At 29.0% G+C, this 23183-nt stretch overlaps 1 protein-coding gene across 1 annotated transcript; it reads left to right on the forward strand.

Moving 5' to 3' along the window:
* The first annotated feature begins 4028 nt into the window (after positions 1–4028).
* Positions 4029–21405, forward strand: LOC148312623 (chorion peroxidase-like). Its single transcript, XM_088276080.1, has 16 exons — positions 4029–4251; positions 5391–5570; positions 6918–7103; positions 7735–7919; positions 8507–8651; positions 11103–11252; positions 11878–12045; positions 12954–13150; positions 14234–14426; positions 15081–15278; positions 15542–15686; positions 16906–17059; positions 17541–17699; positions 18443–18647; positions 20393–20507; positions 21168–21405. Exons 2-16 carry the CDS (start codon positions 5426–5428, stop codon positions 21235–21237), a joined length of 2415 nt encoding a protein of 804 aa, XP_088132206.1. The 5' UTR covers positions 4029–4251; positions 5391–5425; the 3' UTR covers positions 21238–21405.
* The last annotated feature ends 1778 nt before the right edge of the window (positions 21406–23183 follow it).

The following is a 23183-nucleotide window of genomic DNA, read 5'->3' on the forward strand; positions in this document are numbered from 1 at the left end:
CGATATGTATAATGTTGTGAGCAAAAAAAATATTTAATTTTTGTGTCAAAAATATGTTTCAATCACTTAAATACATATGATTACAGTATAATACAATATAATACAAATATATGTATATGTAGCTACATTAAAATATTAAACTGTCGACTAGGATATTCGGAGTAACAAAAACGTGTAGGTATATATATATATATATACATATATATATATATATATATATATATATATATATATATATATATATATATATATATATATATATATATATATATATATATATATATATATATATATATATATATATATATATATATTTATATATATATATATATATATATATGTATATATATATATATATATATATATATATATATATATATATATATATATGTATATGTATATATATATATATATATATATATATATATATATATATATATATATATATATATATATATATATATATATATATATATATATATATATATATATATACATATATATATATATATATAAATATATATATATATATATATATATATATATATATATATATATATATATATATATATATATATATATATATATATATATATATATATATATATATATATATATATATATATATATATATATATATATATATTTATATATATATATATATAATCCATTAAACGTAATAGATGTGTACTTGCCTGCATGTTGTATGGCTGTCTCAAAATCTGCTCTCTCGAATGGCTCATGGTCTGCCAAGACAAAAATACATTTCAATGAACATGCGCTTCATTTTAATTTCTTTGACATGCGATTATTATTATATCATTATTTCCACTATTCTATAAGAATACTTTTTTTTTTACTTCATAATTAATTCATTTTTCATCAATAATTCTACTTCAATCCAACATAAAGCCTTACAATACAAATATAATAAAAGAGATATTTTTTATTTACTATTCTTCTCCGGAAAAAAATTATGTAATGTACTCGTACATAATAAATGCTGAAATTCTCTCAAGTTATTTTGTAGAAATACCAAAATGATATGAAGGAATCTCAGATTATTAGAAATAAATCATGTTTTTCAATGAAACTATCCATTTATTATAATTGATTTAAATACCATTTCATTTCAATAAAAAAATATTAACTCTAAATCATACGTAATTAGTGAGAAACACAAAATTAGATTTTAAGAAAAACTGAATTTTAGATTTTTGTCCTGTATATCATACAGTGTGATTTTCTTATGTATCTATTCACGTTTGTTGTTTATATTCTCATTTATGAAATATTTTTAAATTCTCATCTCAGAGTAAGCCCCTGTGATTAAACCTCATCATTTGGTAAATTTTAGTAATATACGTAATTATTCCAATAAATTTAAAATAAAATAATTATGTTATATTTTTTTCTTTTACTCTAGCCTTAAACTACGTTTATTATGATACTGTATTGAATAGATTCAATGTGATATTCACAGTTAAATATAAAATTAATTTTATCTATTAAAATGGCAAAATCAGACCGTTAATACTATTTAGGTAATTAAAATGAATTGTTATGTGCGTAAATTTAAAATCTCAAAAGACCAATTAAAAATGTGAAGTGTTTTAACGTTACCTATTTCTAATATTAATTGTAATAAATATGTTTTTTGTTTTGATTAATAACTATGCAAATTAAATTGTATTCACTATTTTCATATTTAAAGGAAATCAAATCAACGTTCAAATGAATTGATTTTTTTAAAAATAAAAAACTAATCAATTTTAATTACAAACATCATGTTTTTTTGATATGGTAATTTTATTAAGCAAAACAATAGCAAAAATTTAGTTTATTTCAGTGATATATGATTTTATACTCATTGTCACTGGATAAGATGTATTTTAAATTAGATTGTAAATATCTATTATAAGGAATGTTGCATAATTGACATAAAAAATGCAATACTTACCCATTTTAAATAAAATTCCCTGAATTATACACTTATTTCAAAGAAGATAATATTTCAGGCAAATAAATCAGAATACTTTACATTGTCTTCAGTCATTTAATCGCCATTTAAAGGCAAATTTCATATTCAATTACACTTTTACAACATTTCACATACACAAAAACAGTGACAACTGACACATTGTTATCAACACGATATTAAAACTTTTTTCTACCCGCAAAATAAAAAAATACCAAGCACAACTATAAAATTTTCGAAGAATATTGTAATGAAATTATTTGTTATAATTTTTCATATTAAGTGACTTTTTAATGTGTAGTATGTTGTAACATTGAGTATTATATTTTCTATGGTTTACTGATTTTAAAGAAATATTTCGAATCGAACATAGCCACACGCGGTATTTTTTCAAAATCAATAAAGACTTGTGATCTATTTGTTGGCTCGTTGTTATGAATGTCAACGCCACGCCACTGCCCTTGAATTATTGACATGGTTTCCTCATGCGCGTCTTCAATCACACAAGGGTGGTACGTAATTACTAAGTATAAAAAATTACTTTCTCTCGTGTTTCATAAATTTTAATTGTATTATTTATCCCCTTTAAACGCCTTAAATGAGAGTTATAATCTACGTTTATTAAAATCGAAGTGATCATTCAAATTAATTGTCAACGTTGACCTTATGACAAGTGTTATTTTGCCATCGCGTAAACGTAGTTTCGTTTATTTGGTAACCATGCTCACTAAATCGGAAATACTTGTCTTATGTATGTGTAATTAAAATTTAAAACCTTTGAATAAAATATTGAATGAGAAAGTAAAGTTTTCTTATACTGTATCTTATTTGTTCATAGAATTTCAAACTAACGTATTTTTTTTTGTAACTAATTATCACGCCGCTTCCTTGCAGAGATAGGGTAGAAGAATAAAAAGCCACACCACTATGTCACTTCAAACACTCTTCACCTCTTCCACAATCATTCATTTCCTATAAGGAATACATACTCCTTATCTGATCACTTTCAAGTATTTGAAGTACTTGATAACAATAGTTTTATTCATTAATTTAACACTTTTTATATCAATTAGTACCTATTTATGCTGTCACGTTTTTTTTATTATTTAGTATTCACAAGTGACGTTGTCAACAATAATTAAATCCTAGAAATGCATACGTGCCTTCTTTGACTTTATTGGCAAATGATCAATGTCTCTTAATAATATGTTAAAGCTAGGAATACAATTGAGTATCCATATAACATACTCCATCCAAATTTAGATAATTTTTTTCATAAAAATCTCAATAAATGTATGTTTTGTTGTCAGTCGAATCACAGATAGTCGTATGCTGCATTTAACTCCAAAAAAGCGTCCGTAAAAATTATCGACCACAATTTTTTGTCTTCAATCCCTGAATTTCATATTCAGGAAGCACCTTTTTCGGACAAGGTATTGAAAATCCATTTATGCTTATTTAAATCCAACATTTCTATTCGAAATGTCGAGTTGTGGTCCCGTGGTTAGTTTTGCGGACTCTTGAGTCAGAGTTTCTGGGTTCGAACCCAGTCTACCGCAATTTGATACCTATTTATGATAATAAGTCATTTGAGCTCACAGAAATATTATGAAATTAAAGGATTTGTGTAAATTATAAAAACCGAAATATTACTCTTTTTAAAAAATTAAAATAAAATAAAAAAGTACCCGAAATGGCGTTTTACTCTATTTCGCACTCCTACGTCGATACTAATTATATATTAATCACCATTTCAATATTCTTATAAAATATTTTAATAAAATAGATAAACACTTATTTTGTATTTATTTGATTTGATAATAAAGTAGGCACTTTTAAAATATTTGATTACACTCAAATGTGTATGGAACTTTTTTTTATATTTTATTGCAACACTAACCAACATATTCATATAATTAAATAATAATTAAAAACTCGACACTGGCTATAACACCCAAGATGGGTGAAAAGCCATTAAAAAGAAGAAGAAGAAGAAATAATAATTGTTGTAATTTTTTTATTTCTTTCGTAAAACGCGTGTTAACAACATTCGAAACCAAACCTTCAAATATCTATATATTTGAACACACACTTTGAAATTAATTTTATTACTTTTAACTCATGTATTTTATAATGTGTCATCGTATTTTATAACCAAAAATCACAAGTGAGTAAATATTTTACTTAACCGATATTTGAAAAACTATATATTTATGTCTCACAATTTGTTACAAGCAAAAAATAACTAAGCGAAAATTAGTAACTCAATTTATGTAAGTATAACGTGTTTTATTAGTAGTTTTTTAAAGTTAATGAAAAGATATATATTGATTTATCTTAATTATTTTTAACATTTTATGAGTATTTCAAAAATTTTGTTCACAAATGGGGTAGTTGTTTATCAAGATTTTTTTTGAAATAAGTATATTGGGATTAAAATCCACTAGACAAATCGTAACCCCTATAAAAAAATAGACATTCTTATTTCAATAAATTTCATCACCCATGTTGAAAATTTTTACTGTAAATTATATGTATAAATTAAAGAGTTAAATGTAAATTATATTGTAAATTTTTATTGTAAATTATACGTATGTTAGTTAATCAATTATTATGAGGCATCTCAACGAAGAATTCTTATACGAATTTATTCAAATGATAATTATAAAATATGACCTAAAAATATTTTTTTAAATTGAGTGGCGTGAAAAAACTTCGTTTTGAATTTTTTTTTTTAAGATTGAGAAAAAATTTTTTAACTTATAGAATTTTATCCGCTCTCGATAATTTTTTTTTATTATTTTATATATTTATTTATATATTCGTATATGCAGTATGAAATGCGTAAATAGTTTGAGAGTTCAACAAATTTGTTTCATATTTCTTTATCAGAACTAAAAAAAAAAACAATGAAAATAAAATAATATTGTTGCAATGATATATCTTCACAGTTTTGAACAATGCACCAAATATTTAACTTCTAAGGAACTCAGTTCATCCTTACCTTAATTATTGAATCTTCTTCTTCTTCCTAGCTACATCCCAACTTATCGTCTTTGTGGACTGCTGGGGTCAGCTCTCCTCGTCCTCAGGTTGAAGATCATTCTGTCCTGCACAACGTCACCTAGGCCATGCTTTCGAATCATGTTATCCTTTTGCAGCACCCATGATTTTTTTGGTCTTCCTCTAGATAACTTTCCAGGAAGATCCATATCTATCTCCTGGTTTACGACATGTTCGGGTTCTCTGCGACTTTTATGCCCATATCATCTCAATAGTCTTTCCTCTACCTTCCTATTAATGTCTGTTACGCCCAGGCTTCCACGAATGCGTGAACTCTATATTTTGTCCCTAAAGGATTATTGAATATCAATCCAAATAATATATTTTGTTTTGTTTTTTCGTGTTTTAGGTCATCTTAACTCAAATTACTTCAAATTTACCGTAATGTCTTCCTTCGCAAATCAAATTTTAATAATATTATTAATTAATTGCTGTACTATACAATGTCACACTCGGTACAAAAGAGAAAAATCTCACATGGAACACAATGAAGTCTCAAAACATAATATTGACGACAAAGCTGATATAGGTAATTTTACTTTATTTTGAAATAACAGTCTCTTCAAAAAAATAGTAAATCATACATACGGGTATCGATAATATTTTAAGACTGGTTGGAGAAAATCCGGGATATATGTCTCAAATAATTAACCCACAGAACCTATTAAAGGCGTATCAGAGATTCAAATCAATTTTATGAAAAGAGAATATAAATTTTAATATTAAACTCTTAATTTTCATCCCCATTACCTATTCAATACTTTACCTTACCCTTAACTATTTTTTTCTATTATTGTTATTGTTCATGGTATACCTGATTAATTATTACTTAAGTGCCTAGAATTGTATACGTATTAAATGACCCTCAGTCCATTTAATCTTCACAATAGTTTGATAATGCCCTAAAAAGTCGAAACAATTATCACAAAAATTTAAATGTTTACTTTTATGTTTACTTAGTACACCATTAAATCAGTGTTTGATTTTGATATTTAAAATATCGTGGATACCCTAAAATCCCTGTTTGGATAATCCCTGTTATTTAAAGCTTTTAGCCTGAATAAAATACCCGCTATTTAACTTAAAGTTAAATTTTCTTGTAAAACTATATAAATATGATATTTTAGACAACTGAATGTATTTTTCCAGTTTATAGAACGTTGAAACCTTTATAATACCTACCGCATCATTAGGTTAACAAAATTGCATATTTTTAACGTTTTTTGCCAGTAGACTTACGATATAATTGTTTATTACAAAATTATTTTTTGTTTTTTACACACCTAATATAAAATTCAAATTTTATAATTTTAGTCCGCCTCCGTAGTGTAATGGTCAGCACGCTCGGCTACCGTTCTGGAGGTCCCGGGTTCGATTCCCAAGGGGGGTAAAATAAATATAAGTGATTTTTTCACTGTAATATTTATTCAATATTACCATGGACTGGTACTTGAAGCGGAGGGCTGATCACCCTTCCTTCATGTGTAAACGATCAAGATAACACTGCGTTTATATGACACAGTGCCCTATGCACCATTGGGGTGCGGATAAGGGTTTTATTATTATTATTAATATAAAATAAAAATTTTGTAACAACAACATAAAAACATCAATTTCAGCATGCATATAAGAAAAAATGTCAGCACTTAAACTATAAATAGAATTTAATGATCAGTAAATATAAATTTACAATATTTTGAGTGTGTCCACATACTTGTTCACAAAATCTGGATTATCTCCAATTACAGGAGTTATTTTCATATTATTTTTGCCAATTTTTTTTCAGACCCGTAAATGCCCAGACTTCCATATTCTTCTTCATCTTTGATGAGATGTCAAAAAATAATACGTATATTTCATTAAAATTACGTTCCAGGTGAATTGAAGAAGGTGAACGGGACCTGCAAGGATGGTGAAGCGGGCTCCGGTTGCCCAGGAAAGGCGATATGTGTTCCCCTAGTACGGTGTCCTGCCCACGTCAGGATGGGAACCAAGGGACCCTCGTGTCACCTCGCCCATGGCAGAGACGGGATCTGTTGCCTCACTGGGCAGAATCACACTAGTAAGCTTATGGAGGCTCAAATTATAATGTCAAGATAACCCCCTAATAAAGAAGTATTTATGAAAGTAGTGTAAATGAAATTGAAGTGAATATAAAGTATACAACATTTTGAGTATGTCCAAATACTTGTTCACAAAATCTGGATTATCTCCAATTACAGGAGTTATTTTCATATTGTTTTTTGACATCTCATCAAAGATGAAGAAGAATATGGAGGCCTGATAATAAAAGAGTTTCTGCTTAGTAAAAAGCTTCTTTACATCTCACCAATAGATGTCTCTAGTGAAGTTCTAGTGACTCAAGAACAAGCTTTCTAAATTGGTTCATATATTTTTAGAACTTCCAAGAATTTGAGTAGTGTGGTTGTCAATAATGGGTAGAATTGGTGAATGTTACACGTGTGTAAAGTGTTTTATTTATTTTTCTAAAATCTACATACGGGGGTATATTAATTTAAAATCTACTTTTTCCGTTACTTACATAGATTTTTTTATTTTTATTTTTAACTGCCAATGAAGCTCTGAATACCATTATATAGTAGTGTGATTAATTTTTATACCAGTTTTTGTGACAATATATTTAGATATAATACATTTATGTATTTTTCTTAATAATAAAAAATTACTTCTAGCGTTTGATGATTTAAAATCTCGACACTCTCGGATATTTGATTTTACTCGCATGTCTTTAAAAGATGCCAAAGTGAAAGCAAACATGCGCATGATGAAGTTACTAGAGAAGGAAAAGCAAATAATGTCTCATTCCCATCGGCAAACGATCGTTCCAAGAGGAACTCCTGCATTTGGCCATTTCCAGGTAAGAAAAACGAGTCGCATCATTAACACATGAAGAGAAAACATTGACCATCCCCTTAAGGATCTTTTAATACCTCACAACTTTGATATGAGAATCTACATAAAGTACAATGCTATACGAGTATGGATTAGAAAATGCTTGGTAGGGTCGCTTTCGCAGCTCAGGTTTGGTATTCCTCGTCTTCCTCCTATCGGTGCGGGTGGTTTCCTAATGGGGTTGGAATCCCCTAATAGGGTTGCTTACTTTCCTACCGCTGTGACGCTAGGTATTAGAACATGGTGGTGGATTGTAAACAATAGTTAGAATTGACTTACATGCCCCGCTGACAGTGTTAGGTACTTTAAAAGCATTAGTAATCATTTTAATCAGTTTGGTTTTTACCGTTTTCACTGAAATTTAAAAAAATATATAAAAAATTTAAAATACAAGTTCTCAAAAATCTAGTTATAAATTTATGAAAAATGATTTCCTCTTACGATCACAAATAAAACTATGAATTTTCATATTTTCTTCTCTTTTTTTACCTACTATGCTAAAAATTAGTATAAGATTTAGAATAATGAATAGATATTTTTCTATTTTCTCAGTCCCAGCGCAGTATCAATCATCCAGAGGCATTTTTAATTGGTCGAGCAGCCCTTATGAATCTATTTGCCATGCAGTCCTTAAAAGAGCGAGATGCCATTCCCGATGAAGATATAGAATTAGGGATACTAGGAGTCAAGTTAGATGGTAATTTTTTTACGATAAATCGAATATTTTCGCAGAAATCTTCCACGATATAAAAAAACAGTACACATATGTGAATATACAATATATATATATATATATATATATATATATATATATATATATATATATATATATATATATATATATATATATATATATATATATATATATATATATATATATATATATATATATATATAGTTATATATATATATATATATATATATATATATATATATATATATATATACATATATATTTATATATATATATATATATATATATATATATATATATATATATATATATATATATATATATACACCGCAGGACAAAAAAATTTACGAGTTTACTTGCTACCGCACGCCTTGACTTTACTGAACTCTTTTTCTAAGAAATCCTTTATCGATACCTCTTTCTTTTGTTCAATAAATTAAAGACACTTTGTGTCACCTTTCTACAATATTTACATTTTAAAATGTCTCAACAATTTTGTTTTACCCGCGTTTGAGGGAACATAACACAACAATCATGGAAAGTTAAAAAAAAATTGTTATGCGCGATCGATTTTTAACGGCACTTAAAATACACGCAGAGGTGCAAAGATACCATCCGTCGTGCGTCACTCGAACCGTTAAACATTCACCCTACGTCATGATTTGGGGGTGCATGACAGCGTACGGTTTGGGACCTCTAAATTTTATACAGGGTACGATGAATGCCATCCAGTACAAAAAAGTGTTGAAAAACCATCTTATTCCAACAATCGAGGACATTACGCAGTATACCGCGGACCCGATTTTTCAGGACGATTTGGCGCCGTGCCATAGAGCCCGCACTGTGAGTACAAATATTTATTTTTTAATGCACTTTGTAGACCACTTGATAAATAATTTATTGTTTTTCTTACAGATCATTGAATACAAGGATAAAATTGGCTTAAAATCGTTGACGTGGCCCGGGAATAGTCCTGATTTGAACCCGATAGAAAATTTATGGGCGATTATGAAAAAAAAGTTGGAAAAAAAAATAAAAAAACATTGAGGAATTAAAAAAAAACTTGATTCAAGTTTAGGAAGAAGAAATAACATCAGAAATTTAAGATTCGCTTTACGCTTCGTTAAATAATAGAATTTTACATGTTAAAAAATAAAGGTGAATTCACTAAGTATTAAATATTTTTAAATGTTATAAATATGTTTAAATGTAAAATACCTTAATTTAAAATAAAGCGATTAGAACCTTCTTCTTAAATATGAATTAAAAAATTACATGTCTTTTATTACTCCATCACAAACACTCGACCATAAATGAACCGTTATGGGTCTCTAAGGTTCGGATAATCTGATACCTGGTATATAATGGCAATTTCTAAGTACAATTCATGAGTAAGATCTTTCATTTTAACCTTGAAGTAACGAGTAGTCATCACATATGTTAAACAATACAAAAAAAAACTAATTAAATATCAAGAATAATTCATTATGTGTCAATTTTAGTTTTTTTGAGGACTCGTATTTTTTTTTGTCCAGGGGTGTATATATATATATATATATATATATATATATATATATATATATATATATATATATACATATATATATATATATATATATATATATATATATATATATATATATATATATATATATATTATATATATATATATATATATATATATATATATATATATATATATATATATATATATATATATATATATATATATATACATATATATATATAAATATATGGTAACACTTTTGTTTAAGTAATAATTTTTTATTAGCAATATGGAATGCACTTTAAATAAAATCAGTTGAAAACCCATATGAATTATTTGTCAACGTATTGTAATCGATATTAATCGAAAATAAGACGAAAATAATATTCTTCGTCTTCAAATCCTCATCCACACCCGATGGTGCTTAAGGCACTGCATCATATAAACATAGTCTTGATCGTTAACACACGAAGGAAAGGTGATCAGCCCTTCGCTTCAAGCACCAGTCCAGGGTTATATTAATAAACATTAAAGAGAAAAATAACTTTATTCATATTTATTTGACCCCCCCCCCCCTGGAATCGAACCCGGAACCTTATGTAGCCGATAACACTACGGAGGCGGACAAAATAATAATAATTTTTAGAAATGAAACAAAAATTGATGTTTTTCACTTTACTTAAAGGAAATTAAAAATATTACTTTTGTAAAAAAAATGTTTATACATATCGTTGTTGAAAGGAGTGAGCGATATGTGTATACATGTACATATATTATATATTGTTTGTATGGTAATATTCTTAAACTCAAAATACCTGACCAAATATAGTAAGAATCTGCACATACATATATAGTTTCAATTAATGTAAAAGGTCGATATAGTCGTTTTTATGGATTTTTAAGCGACGATAACCTTATTATTAACTATCCCAACGTCTGATTACCAGATCCACCTTGTCAACCCAGGCCAAATTGTGCCAAAAAAATCCTGAAGAAATATCGCACTTTGGATGGAACCTGTAACAATGTCCTCCACACTTCGTGGGGAGCTGCCAGGACCGCTATAGAGAGATTACTTCCTCCACACTATGAAGATGGTAAGATAAGATTAAGATAAGGTTGGTAAAGTGGTAATGCGAGGCATAAATAAATAAACGTAATATTTTGAGTGCGAAATACTTGTTCACAAATCTGTGTTTTCTCCAATTAGGAGTTATTTTATGATTCATGTTTTTTTTTACATCTCAACATACTCGTAGATGAAGAAAAATATGGAAGACTGGGTATTTACAGGGTTTATGACCTGATGAGGTAAAATATATTGCCTATACCCGAATTAACCAGCTGCCTGACATATATAAAATAGAACCCATACGGGGACCCAAAATAAATGATCTGAAAAAATACTTAGTGGAAAGATATATAATTTCATTAATTGATTCGGCAGTCACTTTGTGGTAAAATCTATCCATCTTTAATTAATGTTTTACTTAGTAAATACCACTATTTCTTAAAATCTACTGTGACACGTGTTTCGATGCATTCCACATCATTTTTAAACACCGTATGTGAAGCTAATTCCAGAGACTTATAGATTTATAGAGGCCCAGTTCGGATTATAGAGGCCCAGCTGTATGTACAAACAAGTGAAAATTCGTACGAGTCTCAGAGGTTGGATATGTAAGGTACTCCGATTTATTCAGTGTCGATTCAATCCTCCAGGTATCTGGTCTCCTCGCGGTTCATCTTCTCCCTTGTGTCCGGCTCGAGCAGCATCAGCTAGCTTGATTATTGATAAGGACCGACCACATCCTCGTGCTAATCTCCTCACCATGCAGTTTGGACAATTCATTGCTCACGATGTGTCCTCCAGCGTCACACTGACATACGGTAAAATAATAAGAAACAAAATTATTCAATTTCAGAATCCTTGTTTTCAACCACCAAACTTTTTTGAAAATAGGGACTGTGCCAATATACTCGTACACACGAGTGTGGAGGAACACACCTAAGAGCGAAAAAATATTGTGACTAAAAAAACTAAAGTATTTCTAAAGCCCTTCATTGAAAATGTGTGTTGGAAAGGTTTACTACAAATCAAATATGTATTGGGCAATTCTTTGTTTCATCATTATTTATTTTTCGATTTTATTATTAACCTCCCTGATTTTGTTCGGGGAGGTATATGATAAAATGGTAGAATTGTGTAATTGGCTTTATTTTTATCAATGTAACTATTTATTTATTTTATACTTTTACTTAATGTAAAGCTTTACAATTTTCGAATAAATAAGGAAAAAAAATGATAGTAAAAATTACTTTCCATTCAGTACTTTTTTTGCAAAGAACCCAAAAAAAGATGAACATTATTTTGAATATTTGTTATTTTTTACGGTATAATTATACTGTTTTTTTATTGGATAATGAATTGTATTCAAATATTTTCTTTCTAGTACTCCCAAACGATAAGTTATTTTAACGTATGTTTAAAATAAAAAAATAAAGGACATCTACAAATATTTAAATAAAAGCGATAAAAATATGACTGATACTAATTTAAATAAAGGATTAGAGGATATTATTAAGTTCAATAGTTGTTAATATGTCAATAAATTAATTTTTATTTATTTTAATATATTCGTTTGATAGTGAATATAAGTTGTAATTACTAATGAAATAATGATATTAAACGTACAAAATATTAAAATGATTTTTACACATATTTCCTGTTTCGCCATAATAATTAAGATACCAGGATAACATAATTAGAAACGTATCGACTTATTTTACTACTTTAGAAAATGGAAGCGCAATATCTTGCTGCTCTGAGGATGGAAAATCGGCTCTCCCGGCGGAACTGCTCCACTTCGGCTGCTATCCTATCGAACTTCACTCCGAAGACAAGTTCTATGGGCAATATAAACAGCAATGCATGAATTTCGTCCGAACACAACTTGCTCCTAATCACGACTGTTCTCTTGGATTCGCCAAACAGGTAAAAATTTGATATTCAATGCCATTAGTGATAGATTTCTGTAAAAATAAATTAATATATAATATATCCTCAACATTTTTTACTGTTTCATACTTTTCACAAATCTGGGGTTTTCCCCTTTAGAGTTATTTGCGTTTTTGACACCTTAACAAGAAGAATATGAAGAAAAGAAAGAATAACTGGTCAAAGTATGGGCTGCATAAAAATTTTAGTCAGAGTTTCAGACGTTTCTCAGTATGTAAGATAATCCGGGTTCAGATCTTGCGTACAAATAACAATGATCTATGCTAAATTAAAGCTTTCAAATCCAATCGTAGAAAACCTTTGTGGACTCGATCATGAAACTTCATGAGATTGATCATATTTGAGTATATATGACTTTTCAAAATTTCAGTAGTGTGGTTATGAATCATGTGTAGAATAGCGAATGTTACACGTGTGTAAATTTATTACTTAACCAGCCTATGACTATGTTTGAGCGAAACAGATGGATTCTCCAACTGGAGTGTGATGCTCACAACATTGACTCCTTGAACCCACAGGAGATGCTTAAAAGCGGAGTCGTTACCTAGACTACTAAATTAAGTTGTACATAGACTACCTGCAAAATATAGTTATGGAGCTTAAAATCTATAGTAAAGGAAGATAAACGTCGGAGCCGGGAGTTGTAGAACAACTATTACCAGTATTTATGGAGCTAAAGTGTGGTTGAGTGGAGAGGCTGAACGCTGCTCTACCCGATTTTTTTCTCTACCACATAATGTATACTTGAAAACAGTAGTAAATGTGCATTAATCCCTTACCTATAGGATGGCCTTTTATTTATGAGCGAGGTGCAAAAAAGGGGTGAAAAAGTGTTAATGACAGGTGTAAGCCCTGTCAATACCCAGACATCCATATTCTTATATTTTGTATATTAAAAGCATTGATTATTTTTGTGGTATGGTAATAAAACACTCTAAATAATAGTGGTATTACACAAAGTGAACAATGGATGATAAAGATAATGTTTTTTTATCCATATTTTTTCTTCATCTTATCCTAAGATGTCAAAAATATAAGGTATTCATATTATATGTATAGATGAATGGTGCAACCCACTTCTTGGATCTGTCCCAGTTGTATGGATCTCACGAAGACTCGCTGAGTCCACTGAGAGAGTGGTCTAAAGGGAAGCTTAAGATGTTCACAGACTTCGGAAGAGACTTGCTACCACTAAGTGATGATAGCAATGACTGTATTACAATGGAGCAAGGATCTGCATGCTTTAAATCTGGTAAGTGCGATGCACCTTATTTTTGACAGGCTGTGAAGAAGATGTCTCGGTAACACCTCTGAAATTCGGTACATAGGTCAGTCTGGAATTATTTGGAAATTTAGGTCTTGATTTTGCAGTAGATCGTTTTTAACGTTTAAAAATATAATAAAATGTATTAAAAATAAATATCAAGCCACTTATTGAATTTTTTACTGTGCAACAAATCTTTTTAAGTAAAACCTTAATGTTTTTCCTCCATTAGAAAAATATTTAGTACTTAAAAAATAAAAATAAAATACCTTTTCTTTAAAATGCAAAAACAACACTTTCCGCCCTGTAGCGGGTAAATATTTAGTTAAAAGTATGCCTCTTTTGCTGGAATATAGTACATTTTCTGAGCATTCCGAAAACATGCACAACTGATAATTGACGATTCTTGAATTATGATGTTCTTGAAAGGACCAATATGCTCTCATAAAAACTTCTAAATATTTAAGTGGAATAACGGTGAGAAATTTATACATAACAGATTTTGTGGACCATATGATTTAAATGGTTAGATCATCTTACCAGGTAGATATAAAATTAAATATCTCTCAATGTCTGTTATTTGATCTCTGCACTATTTGGTACGTGACATATGTGACATAAAATGTATATTTTTCATTTAAGGTGATGGTCACGCCAACCAAATGATATCATTGGCAGCTCTTCATTTGATATTTTCTCGAGAACATAATAGAGTTGCTAAAATTCTTTGCGATTTGAACCCACATTGGTCTGATCAGCTAGTATTCTTGGAAGCGAGAAAGATCGTGATTGCGGAGTTTCAGCATATAACATACAATGAGTATCTTCCTCTCGTTATTGGTATTTATTTTTTAATTATTTCATTTTTTATAATACTATGTAAAGAAGCTTTTTATTAAGCAGAAGCTCTTATTTTTCTTAATCTTTGATGAGATGTCAAATAAAATAACTCCTGTAATTGGAGATAATCCAGATTTTGTGTAACAAATATTTGGACACACTCAACATGTTGTGAATATTATCATTTATTTCTATTACATATTTACGTTTGTCAACATATTACAGTTTCGTAAATCAAAGTTAATGAGTGCCCGTATTTGCAGGTAATATAGCTATGGAAGAATTTGATTTAAGACCTCGTCACGGGTACTCTGTTGATTATGATATGACAGTCAATCCTAGTCTAACAAGTGAATTCAGTGCAGCAGCCTTCCGTTTTGGTCATTCTTCAGTAGACGGGAAACTGAAGTAAGTCAAAAAAATTATTGTATTGTTCTAACGATATTCCTACCTAGGACACGTGTTGAGAGGTGATAAATATATCTTCCTCTAACTAATCGTGAAAAGGAAAATTGAGGGAAGCCGAGGAGTTGGTAGAAATCAGATGTCCTGGATGAGAAATATAAGTTGATGGGGAAGAATGATGAGGGAATGAGAATAATGGTTGAGTTGTTCCGAGCAACAAAGGACAAAGAAAAATTCTCAGTGATATTTTGAATATATAAAGCATTAATTTTGTGGATCATATTGATATATTATTTTGAGAAATAAAAAGACTTTGTTTTTTGATCTACTCAAATTTTTATTAACCAACTAGTTTCGGCAACAACTTGTTGCCCTCTTCAGGAAACCCTGAAGAGTCAATTTATGAGTCATAAATTAAACAATTAATTACTCATAAATTCATACATTAAACCCTGAAGAGGGCAACAGGTTGTTGCCTAAACTAGTTGGTTAATAAAAATGTGAGTGGATCAAAAAACAAAGTCTTTTTATTTCTCAAAATAATTTCTCATGAATCGTCAACGTCAAGCATACCTGATATAGCACTAGAAAAAGAATAATGATACTCGATAACGATACCAATATTATATGGTTACGCATGAAATATACCGTAATGGCGAAACACGTGTCATTTGTTGCTGCAGACCAATAAGACCACAAGATTGAGACTACGGAAGAAGACTAATATTAACCCTTTCCAGTCCCCCAAAATTAAAAAAAAAATGGGTAGACAGTTACACTCCAACTGGAAAAAATCCTTTGTCCTCTGCTCCACATACTGATGTAATAGATACGAGTGACAAAAAGTAACCTTGGAATTTTAATAAATAATACTAATGATGAAAAAAATGTCGAATAACATCTAATATGGGACCTAAAAGGAAAAAATCGATGTCGAATGAGATTCGACATTGGACCAGTGAGGGTTAAAAGCATATAAATATTTTTAAATGAGGTTATGGTGCATTCTACTTGAGCAGTTGTCTATTCCGACAATGTAACAAATATTTTACAATTAACACATTGTTTGCGGGAAACGCTTAAAAGTGTCTTCAACATACCGTTGGTAGAGAGCGGGAGACGCTTATAAGTAGACGCTTATAAGGAAAAAATCGATGTCGAATGAGATTCGACATTGGACCAGTATGGGTTAAAATTTTGGAATTGTATTTATCTTTTCTAGGTTGTATAAAGGCCTGGAGATCGATGAAGTGATTTCCATTCCTGAATTAATGTTCCATCCAGCAAGAATGAGGATTCGAGAGTTCTATGACAGATTACTAAACACATTGACTGCGCAACCGATGCAAGAAATAAATCCGTCCTTAAGCGTTCAGGTATGCCATCAAACTTATTGATTGTTGATCTTTAAAAGTAATAGAATTTTTTTTTCTTGAATGTTTTTCGCAGATACTTTGTGGCACATTTTATGAACTTTATAAAATTAAACAACTTTGTTTTAGCCACTTTTTTATAAGTATTATAAGTACACTTTAACCTACTGGTTTCGACAAGAACCTTGTCATCATCAGGGTTTATTAAATTCTAAAACATCGAAAACATTAAAATACTCATAATTAATTACATTCCCTTACCAAAAACTATTTTTTTAGAGTATCAGAGTATTTTAATGTTTTTAATGTTTTAGAATTTAATAAACCCTGATGATGACAAGGTTCTCGTCGAAACCGGTAGATTAAAGTGTACTTATAATAAGAAAGTGGTTAAAGCAAAGTTGTCATATTTGGAGTGATCATTTTTGAAGTGAAACACCTTCTCTTTTCTGAAACTCCTGAAATTTAAATGCACTTTTTTCAGTTGACCCAATATTTGTTTCGTGGTGGAAATCCCCACGGGATCGATCTGGCATCATTGAACATCCAGCGAGGAAGGGACCATGGACTGAGAAGCTATAACGACTACCGAGAGCTTGTGGGTTTATCGAGAATCAAAGATTTTTCTGATTTTGGAGATTCTGTACGTATTTTTTTTTTTAATAACTTCATATCTCCTTGAAGTTAATACTTCTAAACTATAAAAGTAACTTTGTAAAGTAAACAAACAATACTAGAAACTTTTAATTTTTACATTTTACATTTCAGTATAGATGAAGAAGCATATGGAAATCTGGGTATTTACAGGGCTTTTGACCTATCATTGTGCTTGGAGAGGGACTTACACTTATTATTTATTGTTTATAATATTTTGTATTGTTTTTTTTCTTCTTAATCATATGTATATATTTCATTTCATTATTTTTTTTAGAATTGTAATGTGTTCAATTTTTTCATATTAAATAAATATTCCACCTTCTGTTTGATATCCCTTCCTTTTCATCCATGTTAACCCTTCACTGCATGGTGTATAAAATTTTTTACATATCTAAAAGTTAGTGCTAAACGTCCTTTAAAAATATAAGCAACTATTCTTTGTTGTTACTGATTAGATACATTCACAACTCAAGTATATAGGTCACAATTTACCCAAAAGATGCCCTATGAACGCCAAAATAATAACTTCATTTGTCTCTCGAAGACGAACTGTCAATGCAGTCATGCAGTCATGCAAAAAAAAGTCATGCAGTGAAGGGTTAAGATATCAAAATATTAAAATCACTTTTTGATTATTTCAGGCGACATTTAGCGATCACACTCAACAATTTAATCACTGTTTTTTTTTCAAAAAATGACTATATTAACTCAGTTAGTTTTTTTTTATAGATTGGGCATCACATCAGCAAAGTATACTCATCTCCTGAGCACATCGACCTGTGGATTGGAGGTTTGTTAGAAGCCCCTGTGGAGGATGCTTTGGTAGGCTATACGTTCAGGGACATCATAGCTGATCAGTTCACCAGGCTGAGAAAAGGCGACCGATACTTCTACGAGCATGGTCCTCTCACCAACCCCGGTCACTTTACAATGGGTATGTATTTTGATATGTAAAATATTTCAAGTATCAGAACAAAAATATCATTTTATTATTGTTTTGGCATTCACTTTGTGGTAAGACATGATGAAATTGTAAATGACAACACTTGTTTTTTACCACTTGAGTTATATTTATTTTAACGACTAGTTTCGGAAGCTACGGATAATTCGGAAGATACGGGGGGGATAAGTTAGGGGGAGAGGGTGAGTCAGGGGGTAGAGTTGAAGAATAAAGGAGAGATGGAAAGCAAAAGTGAGGAATTTTGAAATAATATATTATTTACTAAATTATTATTAAAATTTAAAATATTATCATTAATTTTTATCCTTGACTTTATTTTAAAACTTGTTTTAACTTGTAATTTTTTACCAAGTACTATTTTTTTTATTATGACCCCAATAAAGTAGACTTATTATAGTCTTAATGCTATATCTAATTATTTTTAAATTATTCTTCAAAGGTTTTTTGAAACCTATGTTGTTTTCAATGATATTTCATTATCTCTTTGTTCATAATCCTTCAAACACCAATAGTTTCCTTAAAATACTGTAAGACCTATAACCTTTAATCAAGGTCGAACCGGTGAATTTTGCTCAGTTGAAAAGTATTCAGTAAGGAGTTTTGATAAAGCGTGTATTAAACCTTGAAATTATTATTTCTTCTCTTACAAAACCAGTTTAACAACGGAAGTGGCCATGGGATTCCTTTTTATAAAAGTTTTTATATTAATATATTTGATGATTTAAACTAGCACATATATATTTTTGACTTGTTATTCAAAGAAAGCACTTGTTTTTTTTACCACTTGAGTTTATTTTATGACAACTAGTTTCGGAAGCTAAGCTTCCGTCTTCAGGTCTAAATGTAAATATTACATTTAGACCTGAAGATGGAAGCTTAGCTTCTGAAACTAGTCGTCATAAAATACAGTGTTTTCTTTGATAATATCATCATGTCTTACCACAAAGTAAATGCCAAAGGAAATAACAATAAATAAAATATTTTTGACTTAATTAAAACTAATGAATTCTGACAGTTACAAAAGCCATATCAAAAGTAAATTTAGATGAACTATGTTTTTAAAGATACTGTTTAATGTTGACCATCCGATATTGGGAAAAATAAAAAGTTGTTGGGATTTTAAAAACGTGATCCAATATTTATATTTTATTCAATAATATGGCACATTTTATTCAGGTTTTATTTGAATCGGTTTATTTTTAGTAATATGTATGTAAAAAAATATATAAATATATTTACCAACCAGTTTGTATCATATGAATAAAAAATCTTAAGATAAAATTATTATTATTTTATGTTTCACTTTCATGGTACTTTTATAACCACTGTTCGTCTATTGTGACACGTATTTCGAATCTATTAATGAAAATATAATTATTATACTACTAAAAAATGTGTGGCGTCATTCAAACATGAAAGTGAGTTTTATCTTATTCCGGTGCCTTTTCAATTTATTGAAGGTTAGTCATACAGAAATATCTTGAACGATCAGAAGCGAGTGTAGAATCTTCAGCACCTAGAATCTTGGTCCACTCGCTAATGTTGCCAGGACTTCCTCTTTCGGTCCATATCTCTCCAACCCTTTACTTCCCCATCTTTGTCTGGAGAGTTAGACAAGTCTCATTTGTCTGGAGAGGTTTTATTCAGTCATGTTTCATGAAATGTCGTAGGTAATTAACTATTCTTCATTTGAGTAAGAAGAAACTATTTTTTCACAGCCCAACTATCAGAAATAAAGAAAACAAGTATGGCAAGACTGGTGTGTGATAACAGCGACCATATAGAACTCCATTTCCAATCTCCTAATGCTTTCATGAGACCTGATGTTCACGAGTAAGTTAATCGCCTATTCTAAATACACAATTATCTTAGTAATTCACAGTTTTTTTTTTTGTTTTTTTATTTGTTCATTAAGATTATATTAAATTTAATACAAACTATTATTTAAACTCAATTTGCGTCATATATATTTACATCTTACAGTACACATAACATTTATTTTTAAATTATTTCAGACTTTCATTCTTCATCCATAATACAATTTTTAAATTGTGTTTTTAATGGCAGTCTTATTTTATCCTTGTTTCTAGTGACATGTTAATGATTTTTTTATTTAATTTATTTATTCTTAATAAATATTAAGGCATTTTATGGTTAAAAAATTATTTTTAAAAATAAGCATATTAAATATTAGTTTTTTTTAATAGGCAACCGATTGAGTTCTTCTCACATTTTTTCTATATTCTTATATATTTTTTTCCTAAACACTATTCTCATAGCTTTATATATCTTCTTATACGCATACTTCATTTGCTAAAAATAATACTGTGGAGCAGTAATTTATATAAAGAATAATTATTGATTTATATATGAGTTCTGCAGTATTCCTATTTAACTTATTTCTTAATCTACTGAGAAAGAATATTTTTTACCTTTATTAAAATTGTATTAATTCTTGAAAATGTTTTTAAATAAATCTTTTGTTGTTTTCAGGAATGAGCCAGTTGAATGTCATAGTCACCAAATTCCTTTTGTAGATTTATCCAAATGGAGAGAATTTTGAATATTTTAAAAATATTATTTTTTCTATTGTAAATTACTAGTCAATGCGTGTTTATTTTATTTTTTTATCATTAGGAGGAAAATTAAATTTAATTATTATTTCACTTCAAAATACAATATTTTTATTGATTCTTAATTCAGGTCAAATAGTAATTGTAGTCATTTTATATCAATTAATCACGTTACATCACATCTGTAAAATTGTTTATTACATAAAAATTTCATGTGAGTCTTTAAAAAACTATCTCTCTTTTCTTGGCCTCGTTAAATGGCATTATAATAAAATTCCAAGTTAAAATCATTTAGTAGCAAAAATTTCTCAATTAGACATTTTTTGGAGATAATAAAGTATTTCACTGATTTGGTGTAACACATATAAAATTATAATAAATACAGTGAAACCTCTATCTATCGTTTTTAAAGGGACCTAGTGAAATAAACTATGAATTCGGGATAAAGAAGTCAATGCACAAGGAGATACGATCGAGTTAAGATACCGTCCTCCCAATCTGCATAACCATTGGTAGGTTGAAGTTTTAAGAATATAAATTTTAGATGTAAATAATGTATTTATTTTTTTTTAAATACAAAGCTAAACAGTACCCAAAGATCTGCTGTATCCATCACACAAGCTTTCGATAGTCTGTATACACACATAGGAATATTGTCGTCGAATGTAACAAAATTGAGAAATAAAAAAAAAATGTTAAAAAAAACAGACAAATTATAACAAATATGCAGCATAATTTAAACAATGAATGCGGTTAAATGGTGGATAGAAACGATCTATGTGACCTATTTTTCTATGAAATTAATTTAGGGTAAAAGAAATAAACGATACATCCGGGAAAACGATTATTTGAGGAACGATAGATAGAGGTTTCACTGTACATTACTTTAAATACCTGAAATAACTTAATTGTAAAACCAGAGTTCAAAACATGTTTAATAAAACTCGCATATTTTTTTATATAAACGTCTTTTTTAGTTTTATTTTTTAATAAAACTCGTATTAACATAGAAAAATATTAAATCACAAAGCACCATAGTACAGATTCATAGAAAATGCTCCGCTGTTATAAATAACAAAGCATTGTCGTTTTAAAGTATTTTTACTTGTTGCAACTTTTATAACTTGCAACTTAAAATTATCCTTAAAGCATAATAATACTTATTCCTTATTTGCAGCATCTTACAAGATGTTGACTTTTTTCATTTTTCATTCAGTTCTCACACTTTGGTGTCCATGTTTCAACAATATCGTGGTTTTTCGTTCGTTTTTTTTTTTAGGAAGTAATAAACAAACTCCTGATGTAACTAAACAAGAAAATATAAAATTATACATACTGCATATACTATATAGTATACTGTAACTTCTTGTTCGCAAATGAGTCGCCTACTTTCAAAATCCGCCAGATCCAATTTTATAAGATTAAAAAATATATATTCTATCTGAATGCCAATTGTGGGTTTTATTGTTTAATTATTTTACATACCTGAAAACCCTGCTAAAATACTTAAAAACACCTTTGTATTTTAAATTCCGCTTTATTCATAAAACTTGACTTCTGACCCATATCGGCCAATCAGAGAGCAGAGATAGGTCAAAAATTAAGATGACGTCATTATCGGTTATGTGTCTCATGTTTTTTTTTTTAAATACTGAAATATATTTTTAAAAATGGGAAAATTCTCTGTTTTCTTAAGATAGAAGCATTTTTGAAACATAAATGTTACCTGAAAAATTAAGCATTTTTTGTAAAATCGACTTGCATGGATCTGGCGCATTTTGAAAGTAGGCGACACAAATGTCAAATATTATTGACGTACAGCGCCATTTGCCAAAATTACAACATCTTCCGATAGGGTGATGAATTTAACGCCACCCTGTATAATACGTATTTTTTTTAAATATATATGTTTACATATCCAAAGGAAAATTTTAAA

The sequence above is a fragment of the Brachycentrus maculatus genome, unplaced genomic scaffold (genome assembly GCF_059751285.1).
Source record: "Brachycentrus maculatus isolate JH-2025_06_01 unplaced genomic scaffold, ASM5975128v1 h1tg000037l, whole genome shotgun sequence".
Taxonomy (NCBI): Eukaryota; Metazoa; Arthropoda; class Insecta; order Trichoptera; family Brachycentridae; genus Brachycentrus; species Brachycentrus maculatus.

Coding starts and splice junctions, on each gene's coding strand:
- LOC148312623 (XM_088276080.1), top strand. CDS start 5,426: ATGTCTTCCTTCGCAAATCAAATTTTAATAATATTATTAATTAATTGC. Junction 7,104..7,734: donor CACTGGGCAGAATCACACTA/GTAAGCTTATGG, acceptor AATTACTTCTAG/CGTTTGATGATTTAAAATCT. Junction 12,046..12,953: donor CAGCGTCACACTGACATACG/GTAAAATAATAA, acceptor TTACTACTTTAG/AAAATGGAAGCGCAATATCT.